A 21707-nucleotide genomic window follows, 5' to 3' on the forward strand; every position below is an offset into this window, starting at 1 on the left:
ACAGATAGTGCTTGGTAGACCATTTTATTGTAGTCAACCACCCACTGTTTAACATATTGTTTAGTCCACTTCTTGCATTCTTACTTTTCGTCTATTTCAGTTGCTCTCAAACTAACACCTTAATTATTACAGACATGTTTGAGTGTGAGATCTGGATTATTCAATTTACTTAAAAATATTCTATATAATTTTATATTTCATCAGTGATCTCCTATAGTAGTGTCAGTTGGACTTTTGGTCAATACTTAGTTTCATAGAATTGTAAAAGGTGCAGATCACATATCTATGATTGTGACTGCTCATCCAAGTTGTCATTTGTCACATGTCACCCCAACATTTCCGTTAGATCAGGAGCCATTCTGTCTCCGACTTCTTCAAGCAATGTAGCCTCCCTTAAATTATTTTAAAGTGTTTGTTTGTCTATTTGTAGTGTAGTGTAATGTACAATTTTATGTTTATGACATCTTGTTCTTGCCGGATAGGCCACAATTGACGAAGTAAGTCTATAAACGTTAATCATATAAAAAACCTTTTTTCAACCATAAAACTTCGAGTTTTTATCGAAGTTATTCAATTTCTTTGGTTATAAAAAAACGTTTCTTGGCTTATTTCAGATGCCCCTGAAGATGATCTAGGGATCGAAAGTACTTGGGCAAGATTTAATTAAACTGTGCTCGATATATGCCTTTTATCTGATCAAAGTTCATTTATTCGAGCATTCAACCTTATATTTATTTATTGACTATGGCAGTCTTGGTTGATACTTATAGAAGACTATCCTGCAAGAGAATGATCATATTCTTGAACATTTGGTTCGTTAGACAGTGCATTTCACATCAAGTCACTCCTACTTTTGCTAAGGTCAAAACATCAAAAAATGTACCCGATAAAGAAAAACAGATTTTGGAGAAAAAGATCCTGAAAAGAGAACTTAAGAAGCACTATACCAAACTTCACCATATTAACGTCAATCTTAAAATTACTTATGATCAAATTTTGCAACAACATCCTTGGTTTCTAGTCAACGACTCCTTTAACAACATAGAAGATGAGGTCTCTCGCTTACAATCCACCAAGAAGAGAAATCTTACCAACAAATTAAACCGTTTGATTTTGCAAAAACAACAGAGAAGCACCTCAACACTTTTGCATAAGTTTTCAGATCATCAATTTCATCCTAGAGTCTTAAATCTAAGTAACACTAACTTTTCAGAGGATGAACTGTATTTTTTAGGATTAGGCCTTAAGTTTTCTTGTCAGAATTTTAGGTTAAGTGACTCAGTGCTGGGAGGATTTGCGGTAGAGCTGGACACTCTAATAGAAGGTATGACTAACAATGCTGATACTAAACAATATTTGAGAAACTCTTGCATTAGCTTACTTCAACAACAACAATGTAAGTACAAACGCAATTTTCATAGAAATCACCATAATTTTAAAAAACAAAAGGATTTGCTAAAATCAATTAAACAAAAAATTGATAGAGATTCTCTTGTACTCAGCAAGGCTGATAAGGGTAATTGTGTTGTAATCTTAGAACAAACTCAATACATAGAGAAAGTAGAATCTTTTCTTTCAGATAACAGTTTTGTAGTTTTGGAAAAAAATCCACTTAACACCTTTATTAATAAAACAAAAGCAATGGTCAAATTGTTTAATGATACTATTACTAAATATAACAACAGAAAGTTAATTGTATCTAATCCTATAACACCTAGGTTATATGGACTTCCTAAAATCCATAAACACAATTGTCCCATAAGGCCGGTAGTAAGTTTTTGTAATACTCCAGTTTCTATTTTATCAGAGTTTATTTACAACACAATTCAGTCTATCACTAATTTTAAACCTAAGTTCTCCATCAAAAATTCTTTAGATCTAATAGAACGGTTAAATAACATTAGGATAGAAGAGGGTTTTTATTTAGTTTCTTTTGATGTTTCCAATCTGTTTACTTCTGTACCAAGAGATGAAACATTACCTTTAGTACACAATCTTCTAGACAATTGCAACATATCAGCAAAAGACAAAGATGCTATCTTAACTATACTTAAATTCTGTCTGGATCAGGACTTCTTTCAATTCAATCAAAAAATATACAAACAACCAACAGGTTTAGCAATGGGATCTCCACTATCACCTTTTCTGGCTGACATTTTCTTAGACAGCTTAGAACAGAAGTTTGTTAACAACAACAACAAAATAGTTTTTTGGTCAAGGTATGTTGATGATTGTATAGCTCTCATACAGGGAACCCAAGATGATGCTTTACAGATTCTGGATGATCTTAATAACCTCCATCCCAACATCTCTTTTACTCTGGAACCAGAATCTGATAAAAAGTTGAACTTCTTGGATATGACTATTTCCCGTAATAAAGATTCTTTAGAGTACAATATTTACAGAAAACCTACCCAAACAGATCATGTTATACATGATACATCTAATCATCCAACCCAACATAAAATGGCTGCTTTCAACAGTTACATTCATAGGTTACTCAAATTTCCACTTTCTAATGATAATTTTAATTCAGAACTTAACACTCTTAAACAAATTGCTTTCAATAATGGTTATGATCCTAACATTATCTATAAGCTTCTAAATAGAGCTAAACTAAAAATTGCAGAAAAGCTTGCATATTCATCACAATGTTTTCTTCAACCTACTGCTTCAAATAACACCAGATATTTCTCCTTCACCTACATTAGCAGCATTTCCAATAAAATATCTAAACTTTTTACTTCTACAATCGATAACATCAAAATTTCCTTCAAGTCACACAACACCTTAGGTTCCTTCTTAATCAACACCAAAGATAGGATGAACACACTTGACAAAAGTGGTATTTACAAATTAAAATGTGATGATTGTGATGCCTCTTATGTAGGTAGAACCATTAGAAAGTTATTCACTAGAGTTTCAGAACATTTGAAAAGACCAAACTCTTCAAGTTTTGGTCAACACTTATTATCCAGTAAACACAATTTTAACATCAACACTGGTTCATCTATCTTACATGACATTAGTAGAAAGAAAAACTATATGGAGTTGGATTTATTGGAAGATTTGGAAATTACAAGGGAAACGAATGAAAACTCTCACTGTCTTAATACTCAAATTAATTTAAATTGTACTAAATTTAAACCTATTTTTAAAAACTTTATTACAGCTTCACCTCGTAGGGGACCCAGCTCGACTGTTTAGACTTCCTGCACTGAGCACATCCATAGTAATTTTATAGTTATACCATTGACTGTGGGTTCAACTGAACTACTTGGATTACACCCCATTTATATATTTTGCTTTCCATTTTGATTTTCAATTATTAGTATTTTAATTACATAGTCAGATCTCTTCCTTTCTATATTACAGATAGTGCTTGGTAGACCATTTTATTGTAGTCAACCACCCACTGTTTAACATATTGTTTAGTCCACTTCTTGCATTCTTACTTTTCGTCTATTTCAGTTGCTCTCAAACTAACACCTTAATTATTACAGACATGTTTGAGTGTGAGATCTGGATTATTCAATTTACTTAAAAATATTCTATATAATTTTATATTTCATCAGTGATCTCCTATAGTAGTGTCAGTTGGACTTTTGGTCAATACTTAGTTTCATAGAATTGTAAAAGGTGCAGATCACATATCTATGATTGTGACTGCTCATCCAAGTTGTCATTTGTCACATGTCACCCCAACATTTCCGTTAGATCAGGAGCCATTCTGTCTCCGACTTCTTCAAGCAATGTAGCCTCCCTTAAATTATTTTAAAGTGTTTGTTTGTCTATTTGTAGTGTAGTGTAATGTACAATTTTATGTTTATGACATCTTGTTCTTGCCGGATAGGCCACAATTGACGAAGTAAGTCTATAAACGTTAATCATATAAAAAACCTTTTTTCAACCATAAAACTTCGAGTTTTTATCGAAGTTATTCAATTTCTTTGGTTATAAAAAAACGTTTCTTGGCTTATTTCAGATGCCCCTGAAGATGATCTAGGGATCGAAAGTACTTGGGCAAGATTTAATTAAACTGTGCTCGATATATGCCTTTTATCTGATCAAAGTTCATTTATTCGAGCATTCAACCTTATATTTATTTATTGACTATGGCAGTCTTGGTTGATACTTATAGAAGACTATCCTGCAAGAGAATGATCATATTCTTGAACATTTGGTTCGTTAGACAGTGCATTTCACATCAAGTCACTCCTACTTTTGCTAAGGTCAAAACATCAAAAAATGTACCCGATAAAGAAAAACAGATTTTGGAGAAAAAGATCCTGAAAAGAGAACTTAAGAAGCACTATACCAAACTTCACCATATTAACGTCAATCTTAAAATTACTTATGATCAAATTTTGCAACAACATCCTTGGTTTCTAGTCAACGACTCCTTTAACAACATAGAAGATGAGGTCTCTCGCTTACAATCCACCAAGAAGAGAAATCTTACCAACAAATTAAACCGTTTGATTTTGCAAAAACAACAGAGAAGCACCTCAACACTTTTGCATAAGTTTTCAGATCATCAATTTCATCCTAGAGTCTTAAATCTAAGTAACACTAACTTTTCAGAGGATGAACTGTATTTTTTAGGATTAGGCCTTAAGTTTTCTTGTCAGAATTTTAGGTTAAGTGACTCAGTGCTGGGAGGATTTGCGGTAGAGCTGGACACTCTAATAGAAGGTATGACTAACAATGCTGATACTAAACAATATTTGAGAAACTCTTGCATTAGCTTACTTCAACAACAACAATGTAAGTACAAACGCAATTTTCATAGAAATCACCATAATTTTAAAAAACAAAAGGATTTGCTAAAATCAATTAAACAAAAAATTGATAGAGATTCTCTTGTACTCAGCAAGGCTGATAAGGGTAATTGTGTTGTAATCTTAGAACAAACTCAATACATAGAGAAAGTAGAATCTTTTCTTTCAGATAACAGTTTTGTAGTTTTGGAAAAAAATCCACTTAACACCTTTATTAATAAAACAAAAGCAATGGTCAAATTGTTTAATGATACTATTACTAAATATAACAACAGAAAGTTAATTGTATCTAATCCTATAACACCTAGGTTATATGGACTTCCTAAAATCCATAAACACAATTGTCCCATAAGGCCGGTAGTAAGTTTTTGTAATACTCCAGTTTCTATTTTATCAGAGTTTATTTACAACACAATTCAGTCTATCACTAATTTTAAACCTAAGTTCTCCATCAAAAATTCTTTAGATCTAATAGAACGGTTAAATAACATTAGGATAGAAGAGGGTTTTTATTTAGTTTCTTTTGATGTTTCCAATCTGTTTACTTCTGTACCAAGAGATGAAACATTACCTTTAGTACACAATCTTCTAGACAATTGCAACATATCAGCAAAAGACAAAGATGCTATCTTAACTATACTTAAATTCTGTCTGGATCAGGACTTCTTTCAATTCAATCAAAAAATATACAAACAACCAACAGGTTTAGCAATGGGATCTCCACTATCACCTTTTCTGGCTGACATTTTCTTAGACAGCTTAGAACAGAAGTTTGTTAACAACAACAACAAAATAGTTTTTTGGTCAAGGTATGTTGATGATTGTATAGCTCTCATACAGGGAACCCAAGATGATGCTTTACAGATTCTGGATGATCTTAATAACCTCCATCCCAACATCTCTTTTACTCTGGAACCAGAATCTGATAAAAAGTTGAACTTCTTGGATATGACTATTTCCCGTAATAAAGATTCTTTAGAGTACAATATTTACAGAAAACCTACCCAAACAGATCATGTTATACATGATACATCTAATCATCCAACCCAACATAAAATGGCTGCTTTCAACAGTTACATTCATAGGTTACTCAAATTTCCACTTTCTAATGATAATTTTAATTCAGAACTTAACACTCTTAAACAAATTGCTTTCAATAATGGTTATGATCCTAACATTATCTATAAGCTTCTAAATAGAGCTAAACTAAAAATTGCAGAAAAGCTTGCATATTCATCACAATGTTTTCTTCAACCTACTGCTTCAAATAACACCAGATATTTCTCCTTCACCTACATTAGCAGCATTTCCAATAAAATATCTAAACTTTTTACTTCTACAATCGATAACATCAAAATTTCCTTCAAGTCACACAACACCTTAGGTTCCTTCTTAATCAACACCAAAGATAGGATGAACACACTTGACAAAAGTGGTATTTACAAATTAAAATGTGATGATTGTGATGCCTCTTATGTAGGTAGAACCATTAGAAAGTTATCCACTAGAGTTTCAGAACATTTGAAAAGACCAAACTCTTCAAGTTTTGGTCAACACTTATTATCCAGTAAACACAATTTTAACATCAACACTGGTTCATCTATCTTACATGACATTAGTAGAAAGAAAAACTATATGGAGTTGGATTTATTGGAAGATTTGGAAATTACAAGGGAAACGAATGAAAACTCTCACTGTCTTAATACTCAAATTAATTTAAATTGTACTAAATTTAAACCTATTTTAAAAACTTTATTACAGCTTCACCTCGTAGGGGACCCAGCTCGACTGTTTAGACTTCCTGCACTGAGCACATCCATAGTAATTTTATAGTTATACCATTGACTGTGGGTTCAACTGAACTACTTGGATTACACCCCATTTATATATTTTGCTTTCCATTTTGATTTTCAATTATTAGTATTTTAATTACATAGTCAGATCTCTTCCTTTCTATATTACAGATAGTGCTTGGTAGACCATTTTATTGTAGTCAACCACCCACTGTTTAACATATTGTTTAGTCCACTTCTTGCATTCTTACTTTTCGTCTATTTCAGTTGCTCTCAAACTAACACCTTAATTATTACAGACATGTTTGAGTGTGAGATCTGGATTATTCAATTTACTTAAAAATATTCTATATAATTTTATATTTCATCAGTGATCTCCTATAGTAGTGTCAGTTGGACTTTTGGTCAATACTTAGTTTCATAGAATTGTAAAAGGTGCAGATCACATATCTATGATTGTGACTGCTCATCCAAGTTGTCATTTGTCACATGTCACCCCAACATTTCCGTTAGATCAGGAGCCATTCTGTCTCCGACTTCTTCAAGCAATGTAGCCTCCCTTAAATTATTTTAAAGTGTTTGTTTGTCTATTTGTAGTGTAGTGTAATGTACAATTTTATGTTTATGACATCTTGTTCTTGCCGGATAGGCCACAATTGACGAAGTAAGTCTATAAACGTTAATCATATAAAAAACCTTTTTTCAACCATAAAACTTCGAGTTTTTATCGAAGTTATTCAATTTCTTTGGTTATAAAAAAACGTTTCTTGGCTTATTTCAGATGCCCCTGAAGATGATCTAGGGATCGAAAGTACTTGGGCAAGATTTAATTAAACTGTGCTCGATATATGCCTTTTATCTGATCAAAGTTCATTTATTCGAGCATTCAACCTTATATTTATTTAACAATGTTTTTGACAGTAACAAACTAACTGCACACGATACTTACTGTAACTAACATACACCGACTTGGAATTTGTGGAATGAAAAAAGAATAGATCAGTATAATAACAAGTTCATGACAGAGTTAGATTTTTTTCTGTTATTTTTTTCCTATATGTCCGAAATATTGTAAGCGACAAATGAAAAGTTAGATTTAACCATAAAACAATGTACCAAAAGTGAATTTTTTTAAATGATCGGAATGATTTCGCTGTAAGTACTAATATACTACATAATATGGTCTTTGAGAGGAAAGATGAAGAACTATTCCCTGCTCCAGCCTATGGCAAAAGATTTCACATGGGTTACCCTAGGTTTGAAGAAATTTTGCAAGCTTTAGCATTTTCTGTTATAAATATTGAAAATGAGAACTAGTGGAATCAAATCTTTTGTGGACATGCTTTATATAAAATGGAATGATATATTTAACCTCGGGTACAAATAATATGTAGACGAATCAATGTTTTCCTGGCATGGAAGTCCAGATGGAATGCCAGCTGTTATTAGGATAAGAAGAAAGCCTAAAGATGTAGGTTGTGAATGTAAAACCCTTGCTGATACTCAGTGTCATATTATGCTGCATCTTAAAATTAACGAAGGTAAAGAATATATTATGTCTAAAAAGGAACTGCTATCACTCTACGTTTGACCCATACGCTAACCCATACCTTGGTATGGGTTTAGCCCTATAACCGTTGGAGATTCTTGGTTTGCTTAAGTGAAAACGGCATTCGAACTACATAAACGAGGTCTGTATTTTTTGGGTACTGTAAAAACAGCTACTAATCAATATCCGTTAAAGACAATGAAAGAAAAATGTCCTGAAAATGTCGGGAGTACTGTTTATGCCACCGCAACAGTTGATAATATAACCCTTAGTTGGTGTAGGGCAATGGGATAAAAAAATTCATACTTTTATTGGTAGCTGTACCACAATTAAAATGGAGTTCCTTATGTAAAAGAAGTACACACGATTAACATGAAATGAGTCTTTACAAAGAAATTAGGAGTACAGCTAATAAAAAATGCATGACCAGATGATCAAGAAACGCAAATGGTTTTATACGAACGAAACCAAATAACAATGAAAATCGCCTCAACCATGTATTAAAAGCTTTGAACACCGAAAGTAACAAAGAAAGAGTACAACGAAGATTTGTAGTTTGTTCCCGAATTAATCATAAACAACAAAACTCAAGTTTTTTTTGTGAAAACTGTTCAGTCTTGTTCTTAAAAAACCTTGAAGATTACCTTAAAACCGATTTGCGCGCAACTGATAAATGACTTTGTACTGCCGGAATCTTTTAAGTCCTGTTGAAAAGACAGAGCATATAAAAATCGTTGAGTTCTCTTGGCAGGAAATAACTTCTGTCGAAGATGTACTGCCGGAAGAGGATTCTGGCAGGACAAACCACTGGACGTTCTATCATTAAACCTATTGTCAGTAAAAGGTTTCTTCTCTGACAGCAAAGAGCCCTTCAGGTGTAATTTGAAACGGCTTCGTAACCCACTCGTGTCTATGTATTAATTTGTTGTCGACAAAAATCTTTTAAAATTTTTTGTCAGCATCGCTAAATGATTTTCAATGGTTACAAAAACAACTGTCACGTGTTGTTCTTTAACCTTGTAAGTTTTAATACAACCATCTACATTTGCAGACATTTCTAGGTTTAAAAGGAAAAAGACAGTTAAGATTTGATTTCACGTTAGTGCGTCTGTGTATCCGCTTATAATTTCGTCCTAAAATTGCTCTTCAGAACGGCTATTCACAGTCGCTCTGAACGCGAAAATAAATCTCTTCTGTCTGACATCTGATATTAAAATCCGTAAACTAATTTTCGGTTTTTTTGCTAAATTTATGCTCCACAATACCAATTTTCTACAAAAAGCATTAACTTTATCACTCCTATCCAATATATTATGTGTACTGGCTTCTTGAAGCTGAATGTTCAAAATATTTAGTTTCTCAAATATGTCAACAAAGTAGCTCAGTTTCATCAAAAATAAACCAACTCGGAAATAGTGTGTCCATATTATACACATTGGATGTTGTTTCACAAGCTCTTGTAGACTTGCGGAACTTGCGGAGACTTGTAGAATTTTCCGGATATTGCACGAGCACCATCGGTGTATATTCCGACGCAATTCATCCACTTGTTTACTTCGTTTATAAAATTATATAAGATGGCAAATAATGCGAGCGATATTGCGTTCAGTTCGGGAATGTTCAAAATACCTTGGAACTTCTCGCGAAGAGAGACATCGGTTCCGGATCGGTGTTGCTACAAATCAATAAATTTACTTATACTCGTTAATTTGGGAATTAAGGTTTTACTGTAAGTTTACAGTCAAAATACTCAAGGTACATTGTTATTGCGTACGCTGAATATATTCAGCATACAGCAATATTGCATACATTCAGCATAAGCTGAAAAAAGAGGTTCCACCACAGAATGTAACATTTATAGATTAATCTCATAGATAACACATGCAAATAAAATCCTTCTACAGATAATACACACTAGACTAGATCAATTTACCGCCAGACAAATAGCTCTTGAACAAGCCGAATTAGTAAAGAGAAGAGAAACACGTGAGCAAATTCAAAATTTACAACTTTTTAAACGAATTATTTCTACAAAAGCTTTTTGATACTATTTCCATGCAGTTTGTTTATTATTTTTCGTACATCTAATCTTTTAATTCGCTTTCTTCGCCCTTTAGTGTCAAACTTCGTTTGACTACCACCAATTGTCTCTGTTCTTAAATTTATTACTTTAGATATTGATTATTTTACTTGCAGATTCACATAATCCTAGACAAACATATTGCACTTTTTTTTTAGCACATCACTTGTTTTGTTAGCGCACAATACCGGTAATTAACCTTTACGTTTAACCGCCAATGAAGCTCATTTATAAATAAGACAAATGACTGCAATAGTTCACGATAAAGAGCAGTTATTACAAATTAAGGAAATGTCAAACAAATTGAATTAAAACCTAAAAAATTACATCAAATTAAAGTGACGAAACGCAGGACGTAATGAAAGTTAAGTTACTAACACCCACTCTCGTTATTTCACCGACCTACAGATATATTACGTTTTTATTAGACTTGGGTAATAACCTCGGAAACGGAATGGCGAATGAAAATTCATTAAGGTTATATGGTTTGGTTCATTTTTCGAAAATTAAAGTGATTCATTGACGTAGGTGTACATAAAAAGGGAAATAGTGGACAACTAAAAATATCCAGACACATTCATAACTTCAATAGTATTATTGAAATAAAACTTTTTTTTATTTACAAAAAACCCGCTTCAACCTAATAAGGTTATTAGCGAAACGGTAACAGTTAATTACACTTTGCTTAGTACATTAAAGTCTTTTAAAAACAAAAGAAGGTTATCTATAGCGTTTTTTAAATTAAAAATGTCTTTGAGATTGTTTGGTACAGCTTGTCAAATTTAAGGTGATACTTGACAAATTTGTCCACTTGCGTAGAAAATTAAGTGAGAACGCATTCGGAGAAAAAGAGATACATAATGCGCTCGGTCTCTTCGCCTCGTTGGTACACTCTATACTACAAGTTTACAGAGAGTCACCTTATTTATCAATGGAACTTCTATGATATGTCTATATTGTATGTTATTTTGACGTTTCAATTTTTCCTTCGGAAATTTTTCTCAAAATACAAAATATTTTGTTTTGTTACTTGGTAAAAAAATTCTTCTAATAATTATATTTTATTTGACTCATTAATATTGACCATTCAGTCATGTTGAAGCGGCAGTTTTTTCGAACACTTCTATAAATGTCTCGTTCTGTAATTTTATAAGGGGAATATTGGCAGAGATGAAAGCTTTACATTTGCGTTACAGTAAACTGTATAAGAATAAAAGAACAGTAGTTAATCTTATACCTGGAACATACCGACGAAACATTTATTACTTAATTTTTATACTAGAGTTGTCGCAATATTTTATTTTTTATTTTAAACGTATTTTAAACTAAAATTGTTTCTTATTCTCAATAAAAATAGTAAATTACATTATTATGCCACAAGAAGATAGCCTAAGAATAATTTTTATTTTAAATAAAAACACACACACACACACAAGCGTACAACCCAGCTCCTACAGAGATATGTGTTCCAATGGAATAGTGGGACACACATGTCTGAAGATCGAACCGGTTAAACTCCCTTCGAGTGGTACCTATCTGACCCACAAGCTATCCTTCCATTCCTCCCCCTCGCAGAGGAGACTGTACTCATTTTTTACTTTGGAGACCCTGTTTAATAGAACATCTTCCGTATGTGGTTAAGCCACCTAATTTTAGGCTAGCTAGAAAAGCTTTTCTCCCTTTGGATGACTAAAAACTGAATGACTACTTAGGACTCATGTTCCCTAAATGTGTTCTCAAGGCAGTGGGCCATCGCCCATCGACCTGGGTCGATGTCTCGCTGTCCAAACTGTGTGTGTTCGGTCACTCAGTCGTCGAATTGGCAAAATGAATTTTATTCTCCTTGGCGACTGGGTGCCCAAAAGGCCTGTCCTTCCCCCAAGTTCTCTCGGTACGTGACCTCAATGCTCAGTTTACGCGTCCTTCAGAAAGGTGTTTCGGTGCCGCTGGCGCTCAAACTCACTGATTAGTCTGATGTCTAATACTACTTTTAGATACAAATTACGTGACTACACAAGACACTTGAGATAATTTAATTTATAACTCACCACAAAAGACACGATTAAAATTAAAGTTCGTCTTCTGTCTCCGAACTACTATTTTCTAGAGAATCCACACTATCAGTGTCACTATCTTTCTGCAAATGTATTATTAAATCGTCTGCAATTAAGTCTAGAGCTGGTTTAATAACGCTCATAAGAAATAGCATTTTTGCAATATTTTTTCCACTTATCTTGGGAAAATTTGTTAAAAAACTCACAATATCACAATCACAATATGTTTTCACATTTTTAAATTTAAAATCTACATTTTTATTTGCCACATATTGTTTTAGAGCAGCCCACACTAACTCAATTGGATTTAAGTCCGGGTGGTAGGGAGGTAATCTTAAGACAGAGTGACCTGCATTGTTCATAATTTGATCTATTTCATAAGTTTTATTTCTGGTTTTGTGCAAGAGGAATGAATATAAGTTTCATCCATTTAAATTATGGGCCGATTTTCTTCCCTATATTGTTTAATAATTCTGAGAAACTTCCTTCGGGGCACTTGTATATCGGGTTTTTCCATTAGGATTCTTCTGTTATTCTTGGCTTTCTTCCATCGAAATCCCATATCTCTCATCACTTTTCTCAAAGTTTCATGCGACCCTGTATAAATATTGTCTTCATTAATTTTTTTTGTAATATGTCGCAATGTAGGAACTCATTTTTCCGTGACATAATTTATTATTATACGCCTAAGTAAATCTTTGTTAAAATCGCCCAAGTTGGATTTTGGGGCAGATCTCATTCTTTTGTTAGGCGTCGAAAATTTTGTAGAAGCACCTTCTTCTATATTTTTCATTTCACGAGAGATCCGTTTTATAGTGGCTATACTTACTTCCGTTGCTAAGGAAGCACGCTCTTAAACTTTTTTAAAATCTTTAACATGCCGATTTTGCATCCCTTCTCTCTGCATAAAAATAATTACATTTGCTATTACCTCCCTCGTTTGTCCAGACAAGACTTTGCCTTCTAATTTTGAATGAAAATCCATGTTTATAATTTAAAATACTTAACAATAATTATTTAAAAAGTCAAATCTATTGTAATACGATATTTCTTCAACACACAGTAACTTTAAACATAAGTAAAATAAAAAAACTTTGTCGCAGACTATACAAGTACCTTGCACTTCGAAGGGCCAAGAAATAATATGGACGAATTGTGTTGTGGTCGAATGCGCATCGTGGGTGGAGCCTAATTTCAAATCGGCCAAGTATCACGTTAAATTTGACAAGCAATACATGGTATTTAAATCTGTGACGATTGAACTTTTCGCACTTCTCCACTATAAATTAAAAAAATTGAATGACCGTCCCAACAAAATATTTAAATTAAAAACATTTATTGTTTCTTTATTAAATATCTAGCACTCGTATTAATTGATAATTTGTGTAAATTTTTGTATTGCAGAACACCTGTTGAAACAGCCACTTACTGTCGTAGACCAGTTCCATTCACATTTGGAACCAATGAAATTCATCAGGAAGGATATGATTGAAGATCAGGTAAAATAAAACTTTTATATATACCTACTGACCTGATCTAATTAAACAAAATTTTAGTTTAAATAGTAGATCCTTTGGCCGCTAACTTGGTGATGAAGATTTTCTTATTAGCTTCAACAACAAATAAATATAATCTTATTTATTTAAAGGCATTACATATAATATTGAACCATCATATTTAGTCGTAATATAAATCGTAGTTTAATCTTCTTCTTATAGTGCCGTGCACTTATAGTGCGTTGGCGAATTATCTTAAGGTCAGACGTCTGTCTTTTGCATCATGCAAAAGATCGCCGTGTTATTTATGCCTTTTCAGTTCTTTATGTTCCGTAGCCACGACATTTGTTTGCGACCTACTCCTCTCTTGCCTTCAATCTTTCCCTGGATGATTAGTTGAGGGATTGTCTTTCTTAAGACTTCCTCGTTTCTGTGTCCCCATCTTCATCTGTCCATGGTATGCGGATCATTCTTCGCAACATCCACATTTCGAAGGCATCCAACTTATTAATGAAAGGTACTCTTAACGTCCATGTTTCCATGCCGTATAACAATATGGACCATACATTGCATTTAACCATCATGTAGCGGAGATTGAAGGAAAGATTGCGGTTACATAGTAGCGGTTTAAATTTGATAAAAGCTTGTAGTGCTTGTTTTATACGGCATTTTATTTCGTGTTGAGGATCCCATTGGTCATTCATCATCATTTCCAAGTATTTAGATATTTTTACTTGATCGATTGGAGCATTGCATTGCACTTGCAGTTGTATTCTTAAAAGTGCGTTTTTTCTTATTGCCATGCATTTAGTTTTTCCAGCATTTATCTTCAAGCCATATATTTTTCCTACGGTGTTTATTTTATTTAATATCAACTGCATATCACGTTCGTTGTCTGTTATTATCGCGGTGTCGTCGGCGTAACGAATGTTATTTATCGGGAACCCGTTTACCTTTATTCCACACTCAGAGCCTTCCAGTGCCTCTGCGAAAATGTTCTCCACATAGAGATTGAAGAGCATAGGAGACAAAATAAACCCCTGTCGCACCCCTCTTAAAATTTCAAATTCTTCTGTGTTGGTTGATTTGTTCAGTCTTACTCGTGTCTTTTTGATTCCAATAGAGATTCTGGGTAACTCTTATATCTGTCTCGTCAATGTTAGCGTTGTGTAGCATTTTTACCATTGCGTCATGTTTTACAATGTCAAATGCTTTTTCATAATTGAGGAATGTTATGACTATATACTTTCGTTGATCCATGCAGTTCTGTACAAGCGTATTCAAGCAGAAAGCTGCTTCACGTGTACCTAGTCCGCTATTAAAACCAAATTGTGTTTCACCGCTTAGATCTTCCAGCTTTCTGAACATTCTTGTGTGAAGGATGCGAAGAAACACCTTAAGCAAATGGCTCATTAAACTTATCAGTCAGTGGTCTTTGCATTTTGTCGCTCTTTATGATTTATATATATATATATATATATATATATATATATATATATATATATATATATAAGGTTCTTGAACTCCTATGAACTCCTCGTTTCTTTATGATTCTTTTTATGATTTAGGGATCATTATAAAGGTTGAATAAAGCCAATCCGTTGGAATGTGGCCGGTGTTATATATGGCATTGAAAATTGTTACCAGTATGTCGATGTTATCATCTTCCAACAGTTTTATGTTGGAATATACCAACAGTAGTTTAATACACTAATTGGATCGCCGTAGGTTGCCTGAATGAAACAATATAAAGAAATAAAAATATCGGGAAAGAAATGAAAGGCAGAATTTACAAAACAGTCATTAAACCAATAATGACATACGGGGCAGAAACACGACCTAACACAGGAGGACAAAAAGGATGTTAGAAAAAGCAGAGACGAAAACACTATGCGATTGAAATACAGATATACGATGTAGATGCAAGGTGGGGAACATCAAGAACTGGGTAATAAATAGAAAAGTGGAATGGAATGATCGTATAAGCCAAATGACAACAAATATAGTAGCAAAGACGGCAAGAAATTATTCCTAAATAGGAAGACAATCAGCGGGAAGATCACGAAAACGATGGAACGACACTGGAGGCACACTGAAAAAGAGACAGAGTCATATCTACATACAAAGAAGAAGAGGATCAAAATAATAGTACGAAAATAAAATTTCGATAGATTAACATCAAATTCTTATGTTTTAATCCTTATTGATAATAATACATTACTAACAATCTTGCAATCATCGAAAATGATCAGTATAAATTAATTGTCTCTAATAAAATAATGTGCCACCCTTTAAAGATTCTCTTGAAAATTGTTCAAAACCGAATTTATAAGAAATGTGAGGAGCAGATAGATCAAACGCAGTTTGGCTTCAGAGGAGGTATAGGTACAAGAAAGGCATTATTTGCGTTGACGGTACTCTTGCAGAAATATCGGGAATATAACAAGAGTGCTTAGGTATGCTTCATAGACTTTAGGAAGGCCCTTGACTGAGTGCAGCATATGAAGTTAATAGATTAATTAAAAAACATCAATTTAGACAAAAAAGACATTGAGTTTATTAAGGCTATATACTGGAACCAGAAAGCAGTAGTAAAAGTGAACGATATAGAAACAAATAATATACCGATTGCGAGAGGGGTCAGGCAAGGATGCGTCTTGTCTCCGACGCTTTTAATCGTGTACTTACAGGTCATATTCAGAAAAACCTTATGGGAAAGAAAAGAGGGAATAAGAATTGGTGGAGAAATCGTAAACACCATGAGATTTGCAGATGACGTGGTAATTATAGCTGAGAGTATAGAAGAACTACAAACTTTACTAGATGCAATAAATAGTGAATGCATTCAAATGGGACTTGACATCAACACAGATAAGACCAAATTTATGATAGTATCAAGGAGTCCAATAAATAATGAACAACTAACCCTTGGTGGACAGCAAATAGAGAGAATGACAAAATATAAATATCTGGGAGCTTACATCAACACAGAATTAGATCCAGACCAAGAGATCAGGGTACGAATAGAAATGGCAAGGGCAGCATTCTTAAAATTCAAGCAATTGTTCTGTGACAAAAGTCTGAATACTGCGCTGAGACTGAGGTTTGTTGAATGTTACTTCTGGTCCCAACTATTGTACGGGGTAGAAACATGGACGTTAAAAGCGCAAATAGTTAAGAAGCTTAAAGCCTTTGAACTTTGGATATACCGGAGAATGTTGAGAATTCCATGGACTGCCAGGGTCACCAACGAGGAAGTGCTGAGACGGATGGGTCGAGACAAAAAATTGTTGAGAACAATAAAAGTACGCAAGACACGTACTGAGGAATGATAGATATCGTCTTCTGCAGGTCATCATGCAGGGTAGAGTCGATGGCAAAAAGGGAATCGGTAGAAAGAGGAAGTCATGGCTGCGAAATATTCGAGACTGGACCAACATGACTGTAGACGAATTATTCCACGTTGCAAAAGACAGAGAAACTTTTAGAAATGTGGTCGCTAACCTCCGTTATTGGGGACGGCATAGGAAGAAGAAAAATAAAATAATAGAAATAGTAGGACAGTATTAATATTTTGGAGTATGTTTAACGAAAGAAGCAGAGTAATCAAAAGATGTACAGATAATGCACGACCATTCTTTTTAAAAATAAAAAACTTACCAGCCAATAGAGATGTAACATTAGAATTAAGAACTAGGTTATTAAGACGTTATGTCATCATCATCATCTGCCCAGCCCTTTGCGTCCACTGCTGGTCATAGGCCTCCCTTATTGTTGTCCATTGTACTTTATCTTGAGCACTTTTCATCCAATTTCTTGACATTTTCTCGAGATCGTCATTCCAACGAGTAGGGGATCTTCCTGTACTTCTTTTGTCTAACCTCGTCCTCCACTCAAGCAATCTCTTCGTCCACCTTTCATCACTGATTCGGACGACGTGTCCGGAACAGTTCCATTTCAGTGTGGCAATTCGGGAAATTACATCGGTAACTCCTGTCCTTCGTCTCAAGTCTTTATTTCTAACTCGGTCACGAAGCGAGATACTCAGTATTGACCTTTCCATTTTCCTCTGAATTATTTGCAGCGTTTTAGAAGTTGTAGCTGTCAAATGTCAAAGTTTCGGCACCATAGGTTATCACAGGCAACACACATTGGTCAAATGTTTTACGTTTTAAAGAAATTGGTATATCGCTTTTAAAGATGTCTTTGAGTTTTCCTTAGGCTGCCTATGCTACGTTTATTCTTCTTCGTAGTTCGCATGTTTGGTTCTCTTGTGATCTTTATTTCGTGTCCAAGGTATATATATTTTTCCACCAGCTCTACTTCGTTGTCTCCAATATTGATATTTCCGCTAGGTACTTGGTTGGTCATGAATTTTGTTTTGAAGATGTTTATTTTAAGACCCACACTAGCACACACTAACTGAAGTTTATGTAGCATTGTAGATGTTGGATTTTATTCCTGTTTTGTCGTTAAAATCACCATATATAAAAGTAAAATGTCCTTGATGGTCTTTATGACCATATTAGACGTTATGTATTCTCTATATTAATATAAAGCTTTGAAGAATGGACGCTGAAAAAATGAGTACTTCGGTTATATAATGAAGGGAAGCTCATATACAATGCAAATAAATGGTAGGCGGAGTATTGAAAAAAGGAAAATTTCTTGGCTTCAAATTTAAGGGAATGGTTTAATATGAGTTCCACTCGACTATTTAGGATAGCATTGGATGAGGTTTCTTCTGCACAAGTGTCGTCTGCATATCTGAGATTATTCACTAGTGTTACGTGAATTGATATGCTTTTATTCATGTCTTCTAGTGCCTCTTTAAATATCTCTTCTGAGTACATTAAAAAGTAGAAGGGATAGTACACATCCTTGTCGTACTCCTCTTCTTATGGGCATCTCTTTAGATTTTTGTTAGTCAACTCGTATGAATGAAGTTAGAATTGACATAATGATTTCCAGCTTCCGATAAGAGAAGAAACTTAAAGAAGAAAATAAATTCCAAAAGTGAAATGTCACAAAAAATGTAACCAGAGAATAGCTTTGGACCATTGTAAGAAGCTTTAAATGTATTAGCATATGCCACTATATTGAATAATAGCCATGTTAAATAAAGTTCTGTAGGAAGCCGTCCCTAAGCTTCTAAATCTTTATATTATTTGATAAATAAATTACGAAATGAAACTTTTTATAGAGAAAAAACTAACAAATTCATAAGCTGTCAAATTTCCCGTAACAAATTGTCGTAAAAGACTCCATAAATAACGAAACAGCCAAATATTAACTTAAGTTAGGAATCATAAATTTAAAAAATTCGAATCTGGTACTGCGGCCGCCGCTTGCTGTATAAATATTCAAGCTAACCAAATTTCGACCGATTAACTTAAAGCTACCTACACAAAATTTATTGATGTTTTTAATTAATCTCATAAAACGGGATTTATAGAGGTGAGAATCAACCTCCCGTGGCCAAATTTATTGTTCCCCGTGTTTATTAACTGGTTCTCTCTCTTGTCTTCGTTTTCCTCACCGTAATACTTGCACTGAAGCCTTGCCGCTTCTTAATGTTTAATTTAATTTTAATTTAAAAATACTGTTACTGTTGTCATATGATAATGAGTGTGTGCTTTGGGATTCTAAATGTTAATAGTACTCACGTTTAATATTTTAAATACTGTTTCCTGTCTGAACGTTTAAAATTATAAAAAACAACAATTTCAATAAAAGAAAAGGGAGAAAATTATTATATACAGGGTGGTCCTTAAGTAATTGTACAAAAAGAAACAGTAGATTCTACACTTTAAAATATTACGATTTAAGCCAAATTGCTGTAATATAATGTTGATATTAAGAAAGATACAGGGTGTTAAAGTGCAAAATTAAAATTTTATTTTTCGCTATAACTTTCATGTTTGTCAACATTTATGTATAAAAATTTACATCTGGGTACTTTTAAATATAAGAAATTATAATTTGATGCACACTTTGATGTAACTGATAGAGGGCGCCACTTATGCCACATATTTGGTATAAATTTGCACTTAACTTTTTTGCTCTTTAAGTGACCTGTACTTGGGGTAAAAAATAGTAAAGACACATTATTTTAACAAAAAAAAGGTATACTTGTTAATAACTTTAAAACTCAACAGTTTTCGAGATAATCGCATTTTAAACATCAGCTGCATAATTCTGATAAAAGGCAATTACTCCAGGCAACGAAGAAAAAATAGACAAAAACATTAATACTTCTGAATTTTGGTATAAAATACCTTTAACTAAAGTTAATAGTTAACGAAATATTAAATTAAATAAATATATCAGCAGGATAATTAATAATAGGATTTGACAAATAACACAATAATAGGATTTTACATCAAACATTTTACGTTTTATGTTAAATTAAAGTCATAATCAAAAAATTTTGTTTACAAACCAAATACACAACTTTTTGTCAAAGTAAGTGTTCGATATGTCCACCATTTTCTTTAATTCATTTGTCAATATATTCCATAAAAGATCGTCTCATATTAAATAGCATAATTGGTTCTAAATAAACTGCTGCAGTATTTATTGCTTCCCATATTTGGTTGCGAATGTTTATGGGATTCTTATAGACACGTTGTTTTAATGCGCCCCATACACCAAAATCAAGCGGATTAAATTCGGGGCTACGTGGTGGCTATAATGTATAATGGATGAATATATCGATGACATTACTTATTTATATGATTACGTTACAGCTTACGAGTAACTATAATTACATCTCGAATAAATGGACTATATGATTTACTAACGATCTAATATTATGCTGAACTAAATTGCCTGTGTGTTTACTATATTTATATGAATATAGGTTATTAGGGCAACGATGATGTTTTTGTAAAAATGCTGAGTCTTTCAGGTTAGATTTGTAGAAAAAGTATTATGAAACAGGACACATCTGTGTTATTCAATACCTGTGCGCTAGTTTCTATTTGTCCTAATAAAAATTGGTAAACAATTTAGGAAGGTAAACATTGGATGGTAAACATGGTAAACAAGGAATATGACTACCACGACCAATCCAACGTTACATTATCATCTTTGAGTTGTTTTAATAACAATAAACTATGAATTATGCTTATCTACAGGTATTCAGTGCTTTACCGCACAAATATCAAACTAAGAATTATTGTGCAGCTGACTTATAAAATGCATTTATCTCGAAAATGGTTGAATTTTCAGGTTACTAAAAAGTATACCTTTTCTTTGTAAAAATAATGTATCTTTAATATTTTTTTAACACAAATAGAGCTAACTTAAAAAGCAAAAAAGTTAAGCGCAAATTTATGCCACACATGTGGCATATGTGACGCCCTCTATTAGTTACAATAAAGTAAGTATAAAATTATAATTTATCCTACTCAAAAGCATCCAACTGTAAATTTTTGTCCAAAAATATTTACAAACGTAAAAGTTATAGCAAAAAATAAAATTTTAAATTTCCACTTTAACACCCTGTATCTTTCTTAATATCAACATTTTATTAAAGCAAGTTAGCTTAAATCGTAATATTTTAAAGTGCAGAATCTACGGTTTCTGTTTGTACAATTACTTAAGGACCACCCTGTGTATATATATATATATATATATATATATATATACGATGCAACGGAGGTTCGTGGAAAGTCGACGGCCCGCAGTGTTGCCATTTATAGCGTGTATATCTAATTTAAAACTTAACGTACTCTATATATATATATATATATATATATATATATATATATATATATATATATATAGAGTACGTTAAGTTTTAAATTAGATATACACGCTATAAATGGCAACACTGCGGGCCGTCGACTTTCCACGAACCTCCGTTGCATCGTCGCCAATAATTTCTCATTATACAGTAGATTAGATTACAGTCGATAAACATTTTATTTACTGATAAACCTTCTCTTTC

General features: G+C 33.1%; 2 protein-coding genes across 2 annotated transcripts in view; both read left to right on the forward strand.

Annotated features, from left to right (window-relative positions):
• The window catches only part of fng (Fringe glycosyltransferase), a 510279-nt gene that overhangs the window by 470526 nt on the left and 18046 nt on the right, over positions 1-21707 (forward strand). Inside the window, exon 8 of the mRNA XM_072525349.1 lies at positions 13662-13756. Coding sequence (XP_072381450.1) covers positions 13662-13756 — 95 coding nt within the window. The remainder of the gene's footprint in view (positions 1-13661; positions 13757-21707) is intronic.
• LOC140437882 (uncharacterized) lies at positions 57-8165 on the forward strand. The gene is made up of 4 exons (XM_072527677.1): positions 57-497; positions 615-2265; positions 4197-4695; positions 7969-8165. Exons 2-4 carry the CDS (start codon positions 745-747, stop codon positions 8163-8165), a joined length of 2217 nt encoding a protein of 738 aa, XP_072383778.1. The 5' UTR covers positions 57-497; positions 615-744.

This window comes from Diabrotica undecimpunctata, chromosome 3 (genome assembly GCF_040954645.1).
Source record: "Diabrotica undecimpunctata isolate CICGRU chromosome 3, icDiaUnde3, whole genome shotgun sequence".
Taxonomy (NCBI): Eukaryota; Metazoa; Arthropoda; class Insecta; order Coleoptera; family Chrysomelidae; genus Diabrotica; species Diabrotica undecimpunctata.